The sequence below is a fragment of the Gavialis gangeticus genome, unplaced genomic scaffold (genome assembly GCF_001723915.1).
Source record: "Gavialis gangeticus isolate Ggan-Ray unplaced genomic scaffold, GavGan_comp1, whole genome shotgun sequence".
NCBI classification, from domain to species: domain Eukaryota; kingdom Metazoa; phylum Chordata; order Crocodylia; family Gavialidae; genus Gavialis; species Gavialis gangeticus.
In genome coordinates this window covers 18,767,006-18,782,794 of record NW_017729034.1, presented here as the reverse complement: position 1 = coordinate 18,782,794, position 15,789 = coordinate 18,767,006, and the positions used below count along the sequence as shown (strand labels likewise).

Sequence of the window (15,789 nt, the reverse complement as noted above, 5' to 3'; positions counted from 1 at the left end):
AGTACTTTCAAATGTTGCAGAATGCAGAATATCTTCAGGTATTTGGTCCAGCAATGCAGTTGGGGATTCTGCCAAGTGTATCCTTCCTGCAACACGGTGGCTAGGCCTTTGCACAACACAATCTCTGACTCCTCTTGCCTGCTTCAGATTCCTCCATCCTCTGCAGCATATGAAAGAAACTGTTTGGAAATACTCACACCAAATCAAGAAATAAACTAACAAGTAAAAGAGTAGAGAAGCTTGTCTCAATCTAGGCAAACCTTCAGTTTTCAGAAGTCTATGAAGATGATAAAAAATGAAGGATCAGAAGAAGCAGAAACTGCTGATAGTGATAGCTCATAAAATTAGACTGATTAGATAAAAGTTTTATGTAGCAAAATTTGCATTCAGTGAGTCTTGGGGTTTTTTCACCCTTTTTTCCTCAGCTCTTTTTCTAAAAATGAGTGCTTTCTGGATTTGCTTGACACTGTGGAGGAGACGAAGTCCGGAATACAAAAAATAACTTGCTTTGTTTTACTATAATGTTGACGATTTCTTCTATTTTCAATTTTAATTTATGTCTGCTTCTCAAACTGGCAAAAACTAAGAGATGCTAGGTTCTTTAGAGTTCAGCAGCTTGTAGCTCCATTTGTAACAAAAATTAAAAACATTTTAAAGTAAATTCAATTACTACATTTGTACTTGGGGGTCTTTAAGACAAGGCTAAACAATCACCTTGCTGGGGTCGTTTGACCCCAGTACTCTTTCCTGCCATGGCAGGGGGTCGGACTTGATGATCTGCTCAGGTCCCTTCCGACCCTACTAACTATGAAACTATGAAACTTGTTGTCTGAGTAAACTACACTTTTAAATTTAATAATATCCCAAACATGATAATTTTATGAGCAAAACCAATAATAATGTATTATACATAATACATTTATGTTCTTAAAGTAGCAAAGTGAATTTAGATCTGTAAAGGGTGCTAAGAAAATAAGTATTGCATATATTTAAATTTTTCCCAAAATATCAGTTTTTTTCAACAAAAAAAAAAAATGTTTTTTTCCCCATGGCTTCAAAATTTCCAGAAATTTTACATCCCTAGTCCAAAGCCCTGCTCAAAGCAAAACCATCCCCAGCCAGATCATCCGAGCCAAAGCCTTGTCTAGATGGGTTTTGAAAGCCTCCAAAGATGGATCTTCCACCACCTCTGAGTAACCTGCTCCAGTGTTTTACTACCCTCCTAGTAAGAAAATTCTCCCTAATGTCTAAACTAAACGTCCCTTGCTGCAACTGGAGACAATTGGTACTTGTTTTGTCATCTGCCACCAGTGAGAACAGCCTAGTCTCATCCTCTTTCAAACCCCCTTCAGGTAGTTGAAGGCTGCTATTAAGTCCCCTCTCAGTTTCCTCTTCTCTAAACTAAATAAGCCCAGTTCCCTCAGCCATGTCCACCAGCCCCCTCACCATTTTATTTTCCTCTGCTGGACCCCCTCCAATTTGTCTACATTCTTTCTGTAGTGGGGGGCCCAAAACTGGACACATTACTCCAGATGTGGCCTCACAAGTGCTGAATACAGGGGAATAATCACTTCCCTTGAAATACTGGCAACACACTACCAATGCAGCACCCTTCTTGGCAAGAAGGGCACACTGCTGGCTCATATTCAGCTTACTGTCCACTGTAACTCCCAGGTCCTTTTCTGCAGAGCTGCTGCCCAGCCAGTCAGCCCCCAGCCTGTACTGGTGCATGGAACTGTTCCATCCTAAGTGCAGGACTCTGCACTTGTCCTTGCTGAACCTCATGAGATTTCTTTTGGCGCAATCCTCCAATTTGTCTAGGTCCTGCTGAATCCTAGCCCTACCCTCCAGTGTATCTATTACTCCTCCCAACTTGGTGTCATCTGCAAACTTTCTGAGGGTGTACTCTATGCCATCTTTCAGGTTGTTGATGAAGACACTGAACAAAACCAGCCCCAGGACCAACCCCTGGGGCACTCCACTTGATACCAGCTGCCAACTAGACACTGAGCCATTGATTACTACTCTCTGTGCCTGATGCTCCAGCCAGCGTTCTGTCTACCTTATAGTCCATTCATCCAGCCCATACTTCCTTAGCTGGCCTGTGCAAGTGTTGTGGGAGACCGTATCAAAAGCCTTCATAAAATCAAGGTATATCACATCCACTGGTCTCCCTACATCCACACAGCCAGCCATCTCATCAAAGAAGGCAATCTGGTTGGTCAGGCATGCTGACTATTGCTAATCACTCTTTTCTCCTCCAAGTGCTTACAAATGGATTCCTTGAGGATCTACTCAATGATTTTTCCTGGGACTGAGGAAAATCTGACTGGTCTGTAGTTCCCTGGATCCTCCTTTTTCCCTTCCTTAACCTTCATACATTCTCATGGGGTAATTTCCTACCCCAAATGCATACTTTGTGCAGTATCTTACAGTTAATTAATTCTTAAAATCTTTCTTTTTAAGACATTGTCACTGGCACCACAGTGCACAATAACCCCAAAGAACAGCCAGCTTACATGAATGGTCTGCTCTCTGTGGTTGAAAAACTGCCCAGGGTAACATGTTACCCCAGGCGTGAATGTGTTTTTCCATATAGGGTAACAACTTACACCAAGCCCATGTTAACTGAAATTTCTGTATAAATGACAGGCCTAGATCTGTTTGGCCACTTTGGGTGGATGCATCTGAAAGGTCAGCATTCATTCAAACTTCATTCATGTCCACTTCAGGTATCCATGGTAACTAATAGATGGCCATCCTCCACTCTGATTTTGCAGAAGATGTGGTAAACCCTTTTTCTAAACACTTTGTTTGTAGGCTGCAAGGTCATCAAAGCAACCTGCCCTTTGCCAAAAAACCCGAAACCCTTTGTCACACCAAATCCACACCTGCTCTTTTCTCATGGCAAAACTCCGCTTCACCTGCCCCTTTTATAACATACAAGCTAGTCTGCCCTGCTTTCCTGGAAGTGAAGACAAGGAGCAAAGGGATAGCAGAGAAGAACATCATACTGCAATACAGCATACACTATGGAGTCCCCTTCAATAGCAAGGGCTTGACACCCCCCATACCCCTTTTACCTGCTCTCAATAAGCCTCCATATGTGTGGTATCCAAACAGCATCCACCCACATTTGGCTTGCCTGCAAAGGGTGGATGTTGGTCTCTGGCTTCTGTGCCCAGGAAAGGGTAATACCTATGCTGCCATAGGGCAGGGCAGAATTGCTTCTGTTACAGCATAGGTGAAAAGGCTTGTCTTTGATTATTATTTATATGCATTCAACAGTAATCAATTTCTTCTTTTTTTCTACAGTCCAGGATGAGAAGGCAGCACATATTCAGTGCTGAAGCCTGTCTTGCACAGGTAACCAGGGGTGACAGTGACACATCCACTGATGAAATCTTATCCCAAGGCAGTGAGGATGCTTATCTAGTTACAGATATGAGAAACTGTTCAGAGCAAGAAGACCATGTGTCTATGGAAACTTCATCCAGCTCAGATGAGGAGTCATCACTTGGTGCCATCACTTCGGCTTGTGGCAGCCAGTTGGTGACACAAGAAAAATGATGCCAATACTTCCAGTGGGAAAGGGAAGAGGATCAGCCTGTGGCTGCCATGGAAGACCAAGGAGAGCTACAGCAGGATGTGAAGCAGAACCACTGCAACCACCCCCAGAAAACACTGCAGATGATGACAGCTTTAAAGGGTATGGCAGAGTGTGGGGGAAAAGTCCACAGCTAATACATCAGAGAACAGCCAAGGACATGATCCAAGAAAGTGCTGTGGCCAACAAGAGAAAGTAATAAAGACACAGTGGTGGAAACATTCCACCTGTTTCTCTCACAAGCTATCCTGACTGTTACTATAAAAGAAACAAACAGAGAGGCAAGAAAGAAGATTCAGGGGGTGGAATGATAGCCATCTTGAAAATAGAAAGGAATGGAAAAAGCTGGATGAAACAGAGCTGAAAGCCTACTTTGGCCTCCTACTTCTGAGTGGTCTATACCATGGTGGTCACGAGGCACTGGAGGAGTTGTGGAAGCAACGCACTGGGTGTCCTTGTTTCTGTTCCACCATGAGTTTAAAACGAATCCATCAAATCACCAATTACCTGAGATTTGACAACAAACTGACACGTGAGGAAAGGAGAGCTGTGGACAAGCTTGCTGCCTTCAGAGATATTTGGGCACAATTTGTGAAGCAGCTCAGGAAACAGTATATTCCAGGAATACACCTGACAGCTGATGAGCAGCTCATTGTGTTCAGAGGTCACTGTCCCTTCAGACAGTATATGCCCAGCAAGCTTGCCAAATGTGGCTTGAAAATTTGGTGGTGCTGCGATGCAGCAACATCATTCCCCCTGTCTGGAGACATCTACCTGGACAAGCAACCAGAAGCTCCAGGCCAAAGTTATTTTGGTACCCAGGTCGTTGAAAACTTGGTTCATCCCTGGTACAAGATGGGAAGGAATACTGTGGATGACAACTTCACAAGTATTGACCTGGCAGAAAGACTGCTACAGCAGGACTTCACCTATATGGGTATGATTCGGAAAAACAAGGCCGATAGCCCAAATGAAATGCAAGCAAATCGAAGAAGGGAAACTTTTTCATCCATTTTTGCTTTTTATGGGGAACTCACCCTAGTTTCCTATGTCCCAAAGAAGCCCAAAGTTGTGTCATTGCTGTCAAGCATGCACCATGACCTGTCAGTGGGTGGAGAGCAAAGAAAGCTGGACATTATCCATGACTACAATAAAAACAAGGGTGGGGTGGATAACCTTGACCACTTAGTCTGTATGGAGAATCAACAGGTGGCCAATAACACTATTTTTCAATATGCTGTATGTGGCTGCGATTGCCAGCCTCATCATTTGGCTAGGCCACAATACAAACTGGAAGCAACAATCACATTTAAGACGACAGTGCTTTTTTTTTGTTGCAGGAACTTGGAGAACAATTGATTGGTGGACAAATAAAATGATGGATACACGTAATCTGTCTAAGTCCATCAAGTCTGGTATGACTGCCCTAAACTACAAATTGCCACAATGCACCACAGTAGAACCATCTGCAAGCATGAGTGGATGTTGTGCTTTTTGTGCAAGGAAAGATGACTGCAAAACCTGGAAACGATGCAAAGATTGTAAGCGATTTGCTTGTGTGCACCACAGTACATCACTGCTGTTTGTAAGGAATGCACTATTTGGTTAAAACAGTTAGGAAATGTTTTTAGAAGTAATTGTTAGTTTGAAAACAGCGTGAACTGCAGACTTAGCAAACTGTACATTCATGGTTTGAAACTGTAAAACAAGTTAAAATTTTGTTCATAGTTCTAGTTAAATAATATTTTGGGTTCAAATTATCATAAATACTCTTTCAAACAATCTGTATGTTTAATAAATATTTTTATACTGTTGTCACTGGTTCCATTTTGTTTATGTGGCTGGGGTAACAAGTTACCCCATGAGAACAACAACGGTTACGGTTTCATAAGAACAGATGAGGGTTAAATATGGCCACTATAGTTGCCCTTTTCCAATCATCCAGGACCTCTCCTGACAGCCATGAGTTTTCAAAGATGATGGTCAATGGCTCTGTAATCACATCGGTCAATTCCCTCAGCACCCTCAGGTGCATCCCATCCAGCCCCATGGACCTGTACACATCCAGCTTTTTTAAGTAGTCCCTAATCCCATACAGACACTTAAAGAACAAGGTGCTTCCTGGTTCAATAAAGAATGTGTAGAACAGAAAAGATCACTGAATAGAAAAATTGGATACACTGAAAAGTTCTTCCAGGGTGAGTTCCAAAAGTTATGGAAAGCATATAAACTGCTCCTCCAGAATAAGACAAAAGAATATTATAACCAGCAATGGGATAAATTGAGGCCGGCAATTATTGTTAAAGATAGTAAAACCTTTTGGCTATTTGTATCAAAGGGAACAGCCAATTATCATTATAACACTGAAAATAACATTACCACAGACATTTGGGTAGAATATTTTTCCAATCAGCTTACTCCTATGGAACAAAAAAATAGTAGTCTAGAGGGTAAGATACAACTAAGTATTGGGTAACAAATGATCAAATAGTACATCTCCTCAAAGTACAATGGAAGAATAAAGCCCCAGGCCCAGATAGAATACCAGTAGAAGCTTATATTGATAACATCAAATGGTGGACTCCAGTCTTGGAAAAGTGGTATAACTCTATAATTGAGGTGGGTCAAACCCTAGATTCTTGGAAAGGGAGTACCATTGTACCTATTTTCATGAAAGATTTAAAAGATAAGCCACAATTGTATCACCCTATAAGTTTAATGGAAGTTTCAGCTAAAATTTTTGGGCACCATTTGTTATACCATCTCATAGCATGGGTAAAAGGAGACAACATATTACATGAACATCAGACCGGATTCAGGGACGGATATTCCACTATTGATAACATATTTATTCTTCAGTTTTTGACAGACAAATATATGCAAATGTGCAAATCAGCATTGTATGTTGCATTTGTTGATCTGTGTGGCAGGGCACTGTTGGTGCCTGCCACTTTAAGAGTGGAGCCAAGCAGCCAGCAGCTGCTTGATTGTGGCAGCCATTTTAGATCCCTGGTTGCCTATATAAACAGGGCAGTTCACTGCTGACAGGCCAGGCAGTAACATTGCCTGGCTGTAAGGCTCTATAACATCCTGGAGGTAAGGGCAGGAGCTGTAAGGGATAGCTAGGAGGCTCCTAGTCCTGGGCATGACCTAAAACTGCACCCTGCCAGGAGTGGGTGGCCTGGAGGGGCTCTCAGTGGTGTGGGACCCCCCAGGAAATGCCAAGCCAGTTACCACCCGGGGGAAAGGCAGGTAGGGGCGCCTTAACCTCAAGCCCTCACCTTCAGGTGGGTTTATGTAACACTGGAGGTAGTTGGGGCCAGGCATGGCTATGGCCACCTGAGCCCACTGGGGAGGGAAGCCCTGTGGCCCCAAGTGAGAGGGTGATGTGAAGCCCCAAGCAAGGGGGTGAAGATAAGAAGCCCAAGTGAAGGGGGGCGGTGAGGAGCTCCAAGTGAGAGAAGTAGGCCTAGGTATGTCTCCAGACGCCCAAGGCTGTGGCTTGGGCCAGAGGCTGAGTAAGGGGGCTCAGTCCGAGAGACAGGGGCAAGTCCTGACCCCGGTAAGTCCTCCACCGCTGGGATGCTGAGTGTGGGTCTAAAGCAAGACCGATAGTGGAGCACAATGACATGCTGCTCTGGGGGGGGGGAATGACAGTCCCCATGAGACCCCAGAGCACCAGTAATGGTATGGGATAAGAATGCCCTGGTGAGGAGTGGCCCCAGAAAGAGGGTGAAGATGAGAAGCTCCAGTGAGAGGGGAAGGAAATCCAGAGGGCTGAGTGCCCAGTATGTTTATATGTATAGAGTTGCTCCTGGAAGGGGCCAGAGCAAGCTGAGACCTGGTCAGGTAATTGGCTGGTCACTACCCTGCTAAGGGTCACAGGAGAGGCCCAAAAGACGGTACATCTGCCACCCAAAGTACGAACTAGCTAAGCCTACGGCCTAAGGGGCCTGCTCCAAGAGGGAGCAAGGTAGCATTAGTTGTCGATGCATGGAAGAGACCCTGCGAGAGGGGGGGGCATATGGCAGGCCCTCGTGAGAGGAGGGCAGTATGAATGTGTGTGTGTCTGAGGCCTGACAATGAGGCCTAGACTTGGTCCAGCAGTAAGCCAGGAGCACTGTGTCATCTGGATGCCATCTGCGAGACTTGGGCTGCAGTGCAGGGGAGGAATGGAGCTGCATATAGCGCCCCCTGGCATTGGGGCAAGAATGGGCAGCCTCCCACCTTAATTAACAACAAGGAATGGCAGGCGAGTCAGGTGGGGGTCATGCCCAAAGGCAAGTGGGGAAAACTAGCACAGTGGCTAGGCAGGGAGTCCCACTTCACCACAATCTGTTAAGAACTTTTGACAGTATAGACAGAAGTAAACTTTGGGAGAAATTGTTAAATTATGGGATTGACCCCTCTCTTGCACCTGCTGATAAAATATTATAAAGATAGATGAGCACAAGTTAGGTGGGGCTTCAGGGGCAAACTCGCACAAATTTCAGATACAAAAAAGGGGTTAGACAAGGATGCATCTTGGCCCTCTTGTTATTTAATCTTTACATTAATGATATTATCAGAAATATGCAGGATGCTCATTTCCATCCCCCCAAATTATTAGCAACTCCTATCCCTATTTTAACGTATGCAGATGACACCGTTATACTGTCAAGAACCCCTATTGGATTACAGAGAACAATTACAACTCTTGTGCATCTTGGTGGACAAAACAACTTAAAGATAAATTATGATAAATCCAAAATAATGTGTTGGGGAAGTCATTTGATGAAATACCAGTGGAACATAGGGGGAACCAAACTCAAAGCTGTTAAAACCTATAGGTATTTGGGTGTAATATTTACAGCTTTTCCATCACGGAAACACCATATTCAGCCAGTTAAAACTAAAGCAGCCCAATTTGCTGCAGCTATAAAGAAATGTTATGAGACCACAGAAGGACTATTAGTCCAAGCTTCTATATCAGCATATAAAGTCAAAGTTGCATCTCAGATTCCATATGGCACTGAAGTATAGGGTTATGCCACCAGTAATGATGTAGACATACCTCAGAACAAGTTTCTTAGGGCTCTTCTTGGTCTTCTTCCTTCAACACCTGCATCTTTTTTGAGATTAGAGATGGGAATAGATTCTATTTTAATTAATATATTAGAATGGTGGGATTTTAGTTTAAAATCTTGCCTCTTCTACCATCTCATCTGCTTAAGTTGCTTCTCTTCAATCTCCCTGATTTTTAGCTTTCTTTCCCGTACTTTTGCAGTTTCTGGGATGGGATACTAATATCAAAGACGATGAAAGATTTTTCTTCCCCATAGAAGACGTTCAAGTTTTTCAGAGGTTACAAGATATTGCCAGGCAGAATGATTTTGCAGCGGCTAGAGTTACTTGTATTGACCTTTTATATACTCTTTGGAAATTAGATTGGAGGACAGAAAGGTATTCACAGCTGGATCTCAACAATAAATGGGGATCCTCTTTGACTAGACTTAGTACTAAACAGATGCTTTTAGCTGTTCCAAGGGCTAAGAGATGTTGCCCAGCTTGTCTAGGAGTTTTGGAAGACACTATTCATTATGTTTTAGAATGTTCTCTATGCAACAACATAACATAAAGAGAACCTATTTATCACTGTTCTTGCAGAAACTGATACTCTTTTTCAAACAGAGAGAAACTAATCTGGCTCTTCCAGCAAACAGATCTATATTTAGTAAACCATCTTGCAATGTTTGCTCTTAAGGCTGAAGCAATTAAACATCCCTTACTGTTGATATAATTGATTCAATTTTAACACTATGATTTTACTGTGTCAACTGTGGATCTATGTACAACATTTTTATAGATTCATGATCCAATTTATTACTATGTTTATACTAATAATGTTTTATAATGGTTGGCTCTATTTTATTATTATATTTGTATTTCTGTTATTTTTGCTTACATTTATTTATGTTATGGTTGCATGTTGTTTCCGGGAGCATGGCTTTCAGCCACAATCCTTAATAAACTGAAGTAGTCCCCCTAACCTATTCTTTTACCACTGAGGGCTGCTCACCTCTGTTGTGATCATTATGTTTGTTAAGTGGCCATGTTCGCCAATCAGAAAAGTTATACAAAGTTATGTAACGGTTGTTAGGCAGACTATAGTTGCCTTTCTGCCATGAGTGTAAAAGATAGACAGCAGCTAGAACTTTCTACAAGGTGGGAACCAGCGTCAGTCAGTCAGTGCCATGGGCCTATCGAAAGGTGCCTCACACAATCACATCACCGCATGTCACCCAAGCTATAAAAGGAGACCCCGCCTGATCGTCAGGGTCCCTTCTGCGTCCAACGGTCTCGGAACGACTCACGGCATATTATTATGGACACGGCTTGGCCTTCGGAGTAGCTAACCGGAGGAGGACGCAGAGACCCGCCTGATCCTGGCGACCTGAAACCCCTGAGACAACTCACCAGCCAGATCCATCTGTCTCACGCACCATTAGGGCACGTAAGGCGTGGTGAGTGAGTTTAAGCTGCTGCATGGCTACGTTAACAGTTATCAATAAAGATCACCAAGCCTGTTCACTGTCCTCCCGACTCCCCGTGATCTGTGGTAAGACCGACCAAGAAAAGATCCTGTCACAACCTCCTCCCCAAACTGTGTGCTGCCAGGTACAGTAGTCTAGGAGCTGACCTTGCTTGTGAAGACTAAGGCAAGAAAGGCATTGAGCACTTCAGCCTTTTCTGCATCCTCTGTCATAAGGTTGCCTCCCTCATTCAGAAACGGACCCACACTTTCCCTGATCTTTCTCGTTACTGACATACTTGTAGAAACCCTTCTTGTTTCCCTTCATATCCCTTGCTAGCTGTAACACCAGTTGTGCTTTGGCCTTTCTAACTTCATCCCTGCATGCCCAAGCAATACTTGTATACTTCTCCCTAGTTGTTTGTTTTAAGTTTCCACTTCTTTAAGCTTCGTTTTCTGTGATTTAGTTTACTGAAGAGTTTCCTGCTAAGCCAAGCTGGTCTTCTGCCATACTTGCTAGTCTTCCTGCACATCAGGATGATTTGTTCCTGCACTCTCAGTAAGGCTCCTTTGAAGTACAACCAGTTCTCCTGGACTCCTCTCTCCCTCAGTCTGGCTTCCCAGGGGATCCTGCCCACGAGTTCCCTGAGCGAGTCAAAGTCTGCTTTTCTGAAGTCCAGGTTCTTTACTCTGCTGTTCTCCATCCTTCCTTTTCTCAGGATCCCGAAATGAATCATCTCATGGTCACTGCTGCCTACGTTGCCATCCATCTGACCCATCCTGTCCTGATTTCTGTGTTGTCTTTACCCTACTTTGCCCTGTCAAAGACTTTTTGCAAAAGCATAAAACTACTTTTTCACACTTAACCAGTGCCCAGGCTCCAGTTTCTACATTTCCCATCTGGTCCCAATGGAATGAAGTCTTAGCCTTACCCCTCTGGACTCATCCTGGTGCTGTTGCCTCCACCTCCCTGCATTCCTGGTCTCCTTAAACAGTGATTCCCAGTGCTCCCCCCCTCCCCACCGTTTCTGAACTCTGGTCATCAGTTACCCTGCGCACATTTGCATTCTGGTTTGTCTGAGTCAGTCTCCTCCAGGCTGCTCATTCAGCTTCAGTACCCTCCCTCCCACAAATAATTAAGTTTCTTTGCCAAGCCAGTACCAGCCTCCCTGCCCCACCCTCCTTGACTCTTAGTTCCAGTCTCTCTGCCATTTGCTTGGGCAGTGGTGGAGAGGGAGAAGGAACAGCTAGACAGGGATGAGTCTGTGCTTACCTCCTCACACAGGGTTTGGGCAGTACGTGTTTGGGCAGTGCAGCCAGGCAGAAATGAGCCTGTGCTTACCTCCCTGCACCCTGCAACACTCAAAGGATTTCAACTCTATCACCCCAGTTGAGAATCACTGGGTTAGGGGGTCTGGTTCTCATCCCCACGGCATTCAAATCAGAAAGATTCCACTTCTGTGGCATCAGAGCCCAGAAAGAAAGGGACATCATGTCAGCAACATCACAGGTAAGGCCATTGGTTTGTTGTCAGTACATGGACCTGAAAAGGTCCAACTTCAATCCAGAGCTACAACATAGGAAAAGTCTGCTCAGTCTGGACCTGGGACATGCCCAGTGTTGGCACAACCTTCAGGGAACTCAGCTACAAAAACCCTAAGGTGGATTTCCCCCTCCCCCCCACCATAAGCCTGTAATTTAACTAAATTTGGGCAGATTTTCACATGAGCTACCAAAGGCCAATCCTAGGCACAAAGGCCACCTGCTGCCAAATTTTAAGTCCTTGCTCCAAAGTGTGAAGGCAACAGAACTTCCCAAAGAAAAGATGGTTACAATTTTTGTAACGTAAGCAAAAGTTGTAATTTTCCCTACCTCTTCTGGGAAACAGCTGAACTATTTAGGCTGATGTTTTCTAAAAGAATTCAGTCTGAACAGGTAGCAAGCCCTGTATGATTAAAGGGGTCTTTTAACAGGGAAAGTGTTAGACAACCTTAATAACACGTGTATTTATATGCATGTATATGTGTACACACACTACACATACACTGATGTACTTATAACCAAATATAATTAGTCCCAATGTGGACCTTAGTATGGGGAAAATCTTCACTGTTGTCAGCCTTCAAATTTGACAAATATTAATTGATTCTTACTCTTAGTTTTCCATCCCTTAACTGCTTCCTGACTTATGCTGACACATGGCTAGTCAACCCACTTCATTTCCTTCACATCCTCTTGTGGGAAACTCAAAGGTTGACTGAAAGATTAAACAAAGCTAACCTGGTCATTATTCCTTACACTATTAATACGCTGAAAAAATTTTGATGGATTTGTGAGCACATTTTTTCTTTGTAGAGCCATGTTGCTTTGTTCTCATCGTACCTAGTTCTTCTAGGGTGTTATATGCTATTTTTACTACTACTTTCATCCAGTTTATTAAGTACCAAAACAAGGCTTGCAGGTTAGTAATTCCCCAGATTTCCCCTTGAGCCTTTTTGAAAACAAGAATATTTGCTCCACTCCAGTCATCAGTACAGAATAGGAGGTTGACTTTAATGAAAGTATGTATTGTTTGGCAGCCCAGCCAATTTATTCTGGAATAGCTTCAGAACACTTGGCTGTGGACTGCTAGAGCCTGGGGACTTGCACTGTTCTTTAACTCAGCTGGGTTTTTTTCAGCACCTCCTCTTTTGACACTTCAGTCCTTGACATTACTTCTTTATTAAATGTAAACAGTAAACATTTCCCCAACATCCTCTGAGGCTGTAAAGAAATCATTAAGGGCTCTTTTCAGCAAACCCCTTAAGCACAGACAATTTTTAAGCATATGTTTATGCTCCATCAAAGTTAACAGAACTTCTGTGTTTAGTTTATTTTTAATGCCCTTATCCTTTTCTACTTAAGTCTTTACCTCCTCATGGTCCAGCAAACTCAGCAATTCTTTTATGGACATCTTGCTCCTAATAAATCAAAAGGATTTTTCCTGGTTTTCTGTTTTTTTTGTTTTTGTTTTTGGGGTTTTTTGGGGGGGGGGGAGCTCTTCAAGTTTCACTATGTTCTAGTTCATATTTTGTCTTGTTCCCTTCTTGCCCATGCCTGTTGGCTTCACTAGTTTCTCAAGGGCCAATATTTCAACTGAGTGATGATGTTCATTAACCAAACTGGCTTTTACACTGCCTCCTTGTTTGCAGGGTTTCTGTAACTGTTTTCCTCATGCTCAAGGAGACTCCAGGTTTAGTTACAAATCAGCTGGAGGGAGCTGTCTACCCAAGATACTCACTTCTGCTTCTCTGCCTTGTACTGCTGTGTGCAGTCATCAAACAACTTTTGGTTCATCTCCATGAACAGCTTCAATGCATTGTAGATCAGCCCATGGATGGTCCTGCAAAAGGCAGAAGAGGGACAGTGTCACATACAATATCTTGATGGTATTTCTCCCTTATCTTGCCCCTCCAGAGCAGGGGATTGGGTTAGGGGGAAGATAACAGATCTTGCTGACAGTTCAGTCAGAGCTAGAGCTCTCATTCTGAAAAGAACAGAGGCTGCATCCATTAGATTAACTGCAGGCCAGGGATGACAGTCTTGGCAAGGCTCCCTTTACAGTGGTTAGGACTGGAGAGCCCTGGAGCCAGAACTTGCAATTCCTCCTGGGCAGCTCCCAGCACAGAGGTCAGTAGGTAACAGACATCCCAAATCCCTGGACTTTCCCCAAGAGAACCTAGAGACGAGGGAAGGTGGGTGCCAGCATAGGGCTGTTCCCTGAAGCATTGGTTCTCAACTGACTCAGAAGTGCCATGGGTAGGTATGAATGGGGCTGGGGGAAGTCAGCTGAACCACTGCTGAAAGTTTTCACAGTTGCATCATGCCAAGTCCCCAACCTGCACCCTGCAAACTAACCTCCCAAACAGAAAGCAATACAGCCATCTTAGTGCAGTACCACAGAGGAGCAAATACCTCTGCCAAGATTCAGAGCTAGTGGGTGAGGTCACTGTGCCACATTAAGAAGGCTACACATGTTCCCATCTAGGAGGCAGTGTGTGCAGAGTTCAGGTAACTATACCGTGCTGCCCCATACCAACCCTGCATAACACTTACACAGCTACACTACACTGCCTCTGGTTTTCCTGGTCCTGGAGATCATTTTGCAAGTATTAAGGTGAGTGATGAGATCAGAACAGTAGAGAAGCTCTATCCTAGAGGCCTTTGTTCAACCCAGTTTACAACCTCAAAGGATGGGTCCCGCAGTGAACCAGGTATATTGTTCCATTTCCGCAAAACTAAATCACTCAATTACCTCTATCACTGTGCAGGGCCCAGCCACCTAGAATTTCCATCATCCTAAAACTTAACAGCATTTCAACAACGGAAATCAGCACCAAGAAGGATCAAGCTACTTCCTTCTTTTGTACCAGGAATATTTGCCATGGGTCATATTGTATTTAAGCATGGTACAAACATCTGAGGCAGAGTATGTCTTGTGTGCAAAGGGCTGTGCATGTCTGTGATGCCAGTAAATAACAACAGACTGGAATCGTGCCTGGAAGAAGCACCACTTAAAAGCAAGATGACGGGAGACTCCCAGTGTCTGTGCCACCTTGGACAAATCCCCCTATCTGGGCCTCCCTTCTGTTAAGTGTGAACAATGGTACTAACCTACTTTTAGAAGCAGACTGCAATAAAGGAAAAGCCACTAGATTCTCTTTTTTTGTTATACATGGCTTCTGAGCAAATGGGCTGGGAGGGGGGCCCAAACTCACTAAATCATTCCAGGCATTCTAGGAAAGTGAGAGGCAGAAATGCAGGGAGGGACAAGTTAGCAAAAAAAAAGATTCCAGAAAAAATTGGAAGCAGTCATGAAAAGAGGGCAAGAACTTTCCCATGGGTCAGGAAGACAAAATAGTGGGAGGGAGAGCACGAGAGGAGTTGAGAGCTGGTGAGCTTAACACACGTCCCCAGTTCTTACAATGACTGCAGATAAAACTCGGGTTTGTGTCTCTTTACAAGAAAGACGGAAGAGGAAGCAGAACCAAGAGAAAGTGGTGTTGCAAACACATTTTATTCTGCAGTCCATGTTTTTGGCAGGATAGAAACACACACCATCCCAGCCTTTTCAAGCCTTCCCTTAGATTTTATTATTTTCTTTCCAATGTATGGAGGAGGCCCGAAAGGGGAACAGGTGGGAAAGTTGTACCTTTTTGTTTTTTCCCCTCAGAAATATCAGCAATGTTACCTTTGCAATGTAATTTTCCTGGGCTTTTGTTAGAGAACTCAAAAATCTCTGTTGTAGAGTATAAGCTTCCTTAGCCATTCACAGAAGGGGCAAGAGTGTTTTTAAAAACAAGTGAAAGACCTTTGTTAAAGATCAAACACCTTCTTAACTTTAACAAGCAACAACAAGAAGAAAAACTGGTAGGGAGCTGAAGGAAGGATGACCAGATGATCTGGTATCACAGAAGTAGATCTCAAATTGAAGAACATGCAACAGCTTGTCTACCTGGATGGTTCTCCTTTCCTTATGCCTCTCCACACACACAACCCTCCCCGCCTGCAACAGACTTACCAGCCAGACACTGCTCTCCAAGCTGCAGGTTTACTGATCTGATGGCCAGTATGCATCGGCTGATATGGCTGGTTAATAAATAGCCATCAGTACCAGCCAAAAAAAGGAGTT

At 43.8% G+C, this 15,789-nt stretch overlaps 1 protein-coding gene across 3 annotated transcripts in view; it reads right to left on the bottom strand.

Annotated features, from left to right (window-relative positions):
• Nucleotides 1–15,789, bottom strand: part of PPP2R5D (protein phosphatase 2 regulatory subunit B'delta) — a 103,015-nt gene that overhangs the window by 18,599 nt on the left and 68,627 nt on the right. For all 3 annotated transcript variants that reach the window (XM_019526922.1, XM_019526924.1, XM_019526923.1), the window contains one exon: nucleotides 13,399–13,500. In XM_019526922.1, the coding sequence (XP_019382467.1) occupies nucleotides 13,399–13,500 (102 nt within the window). The remainder of the gene's footprint in view (nucleotides 1–13,398; nucleotides 13,501–15,789) is intronic.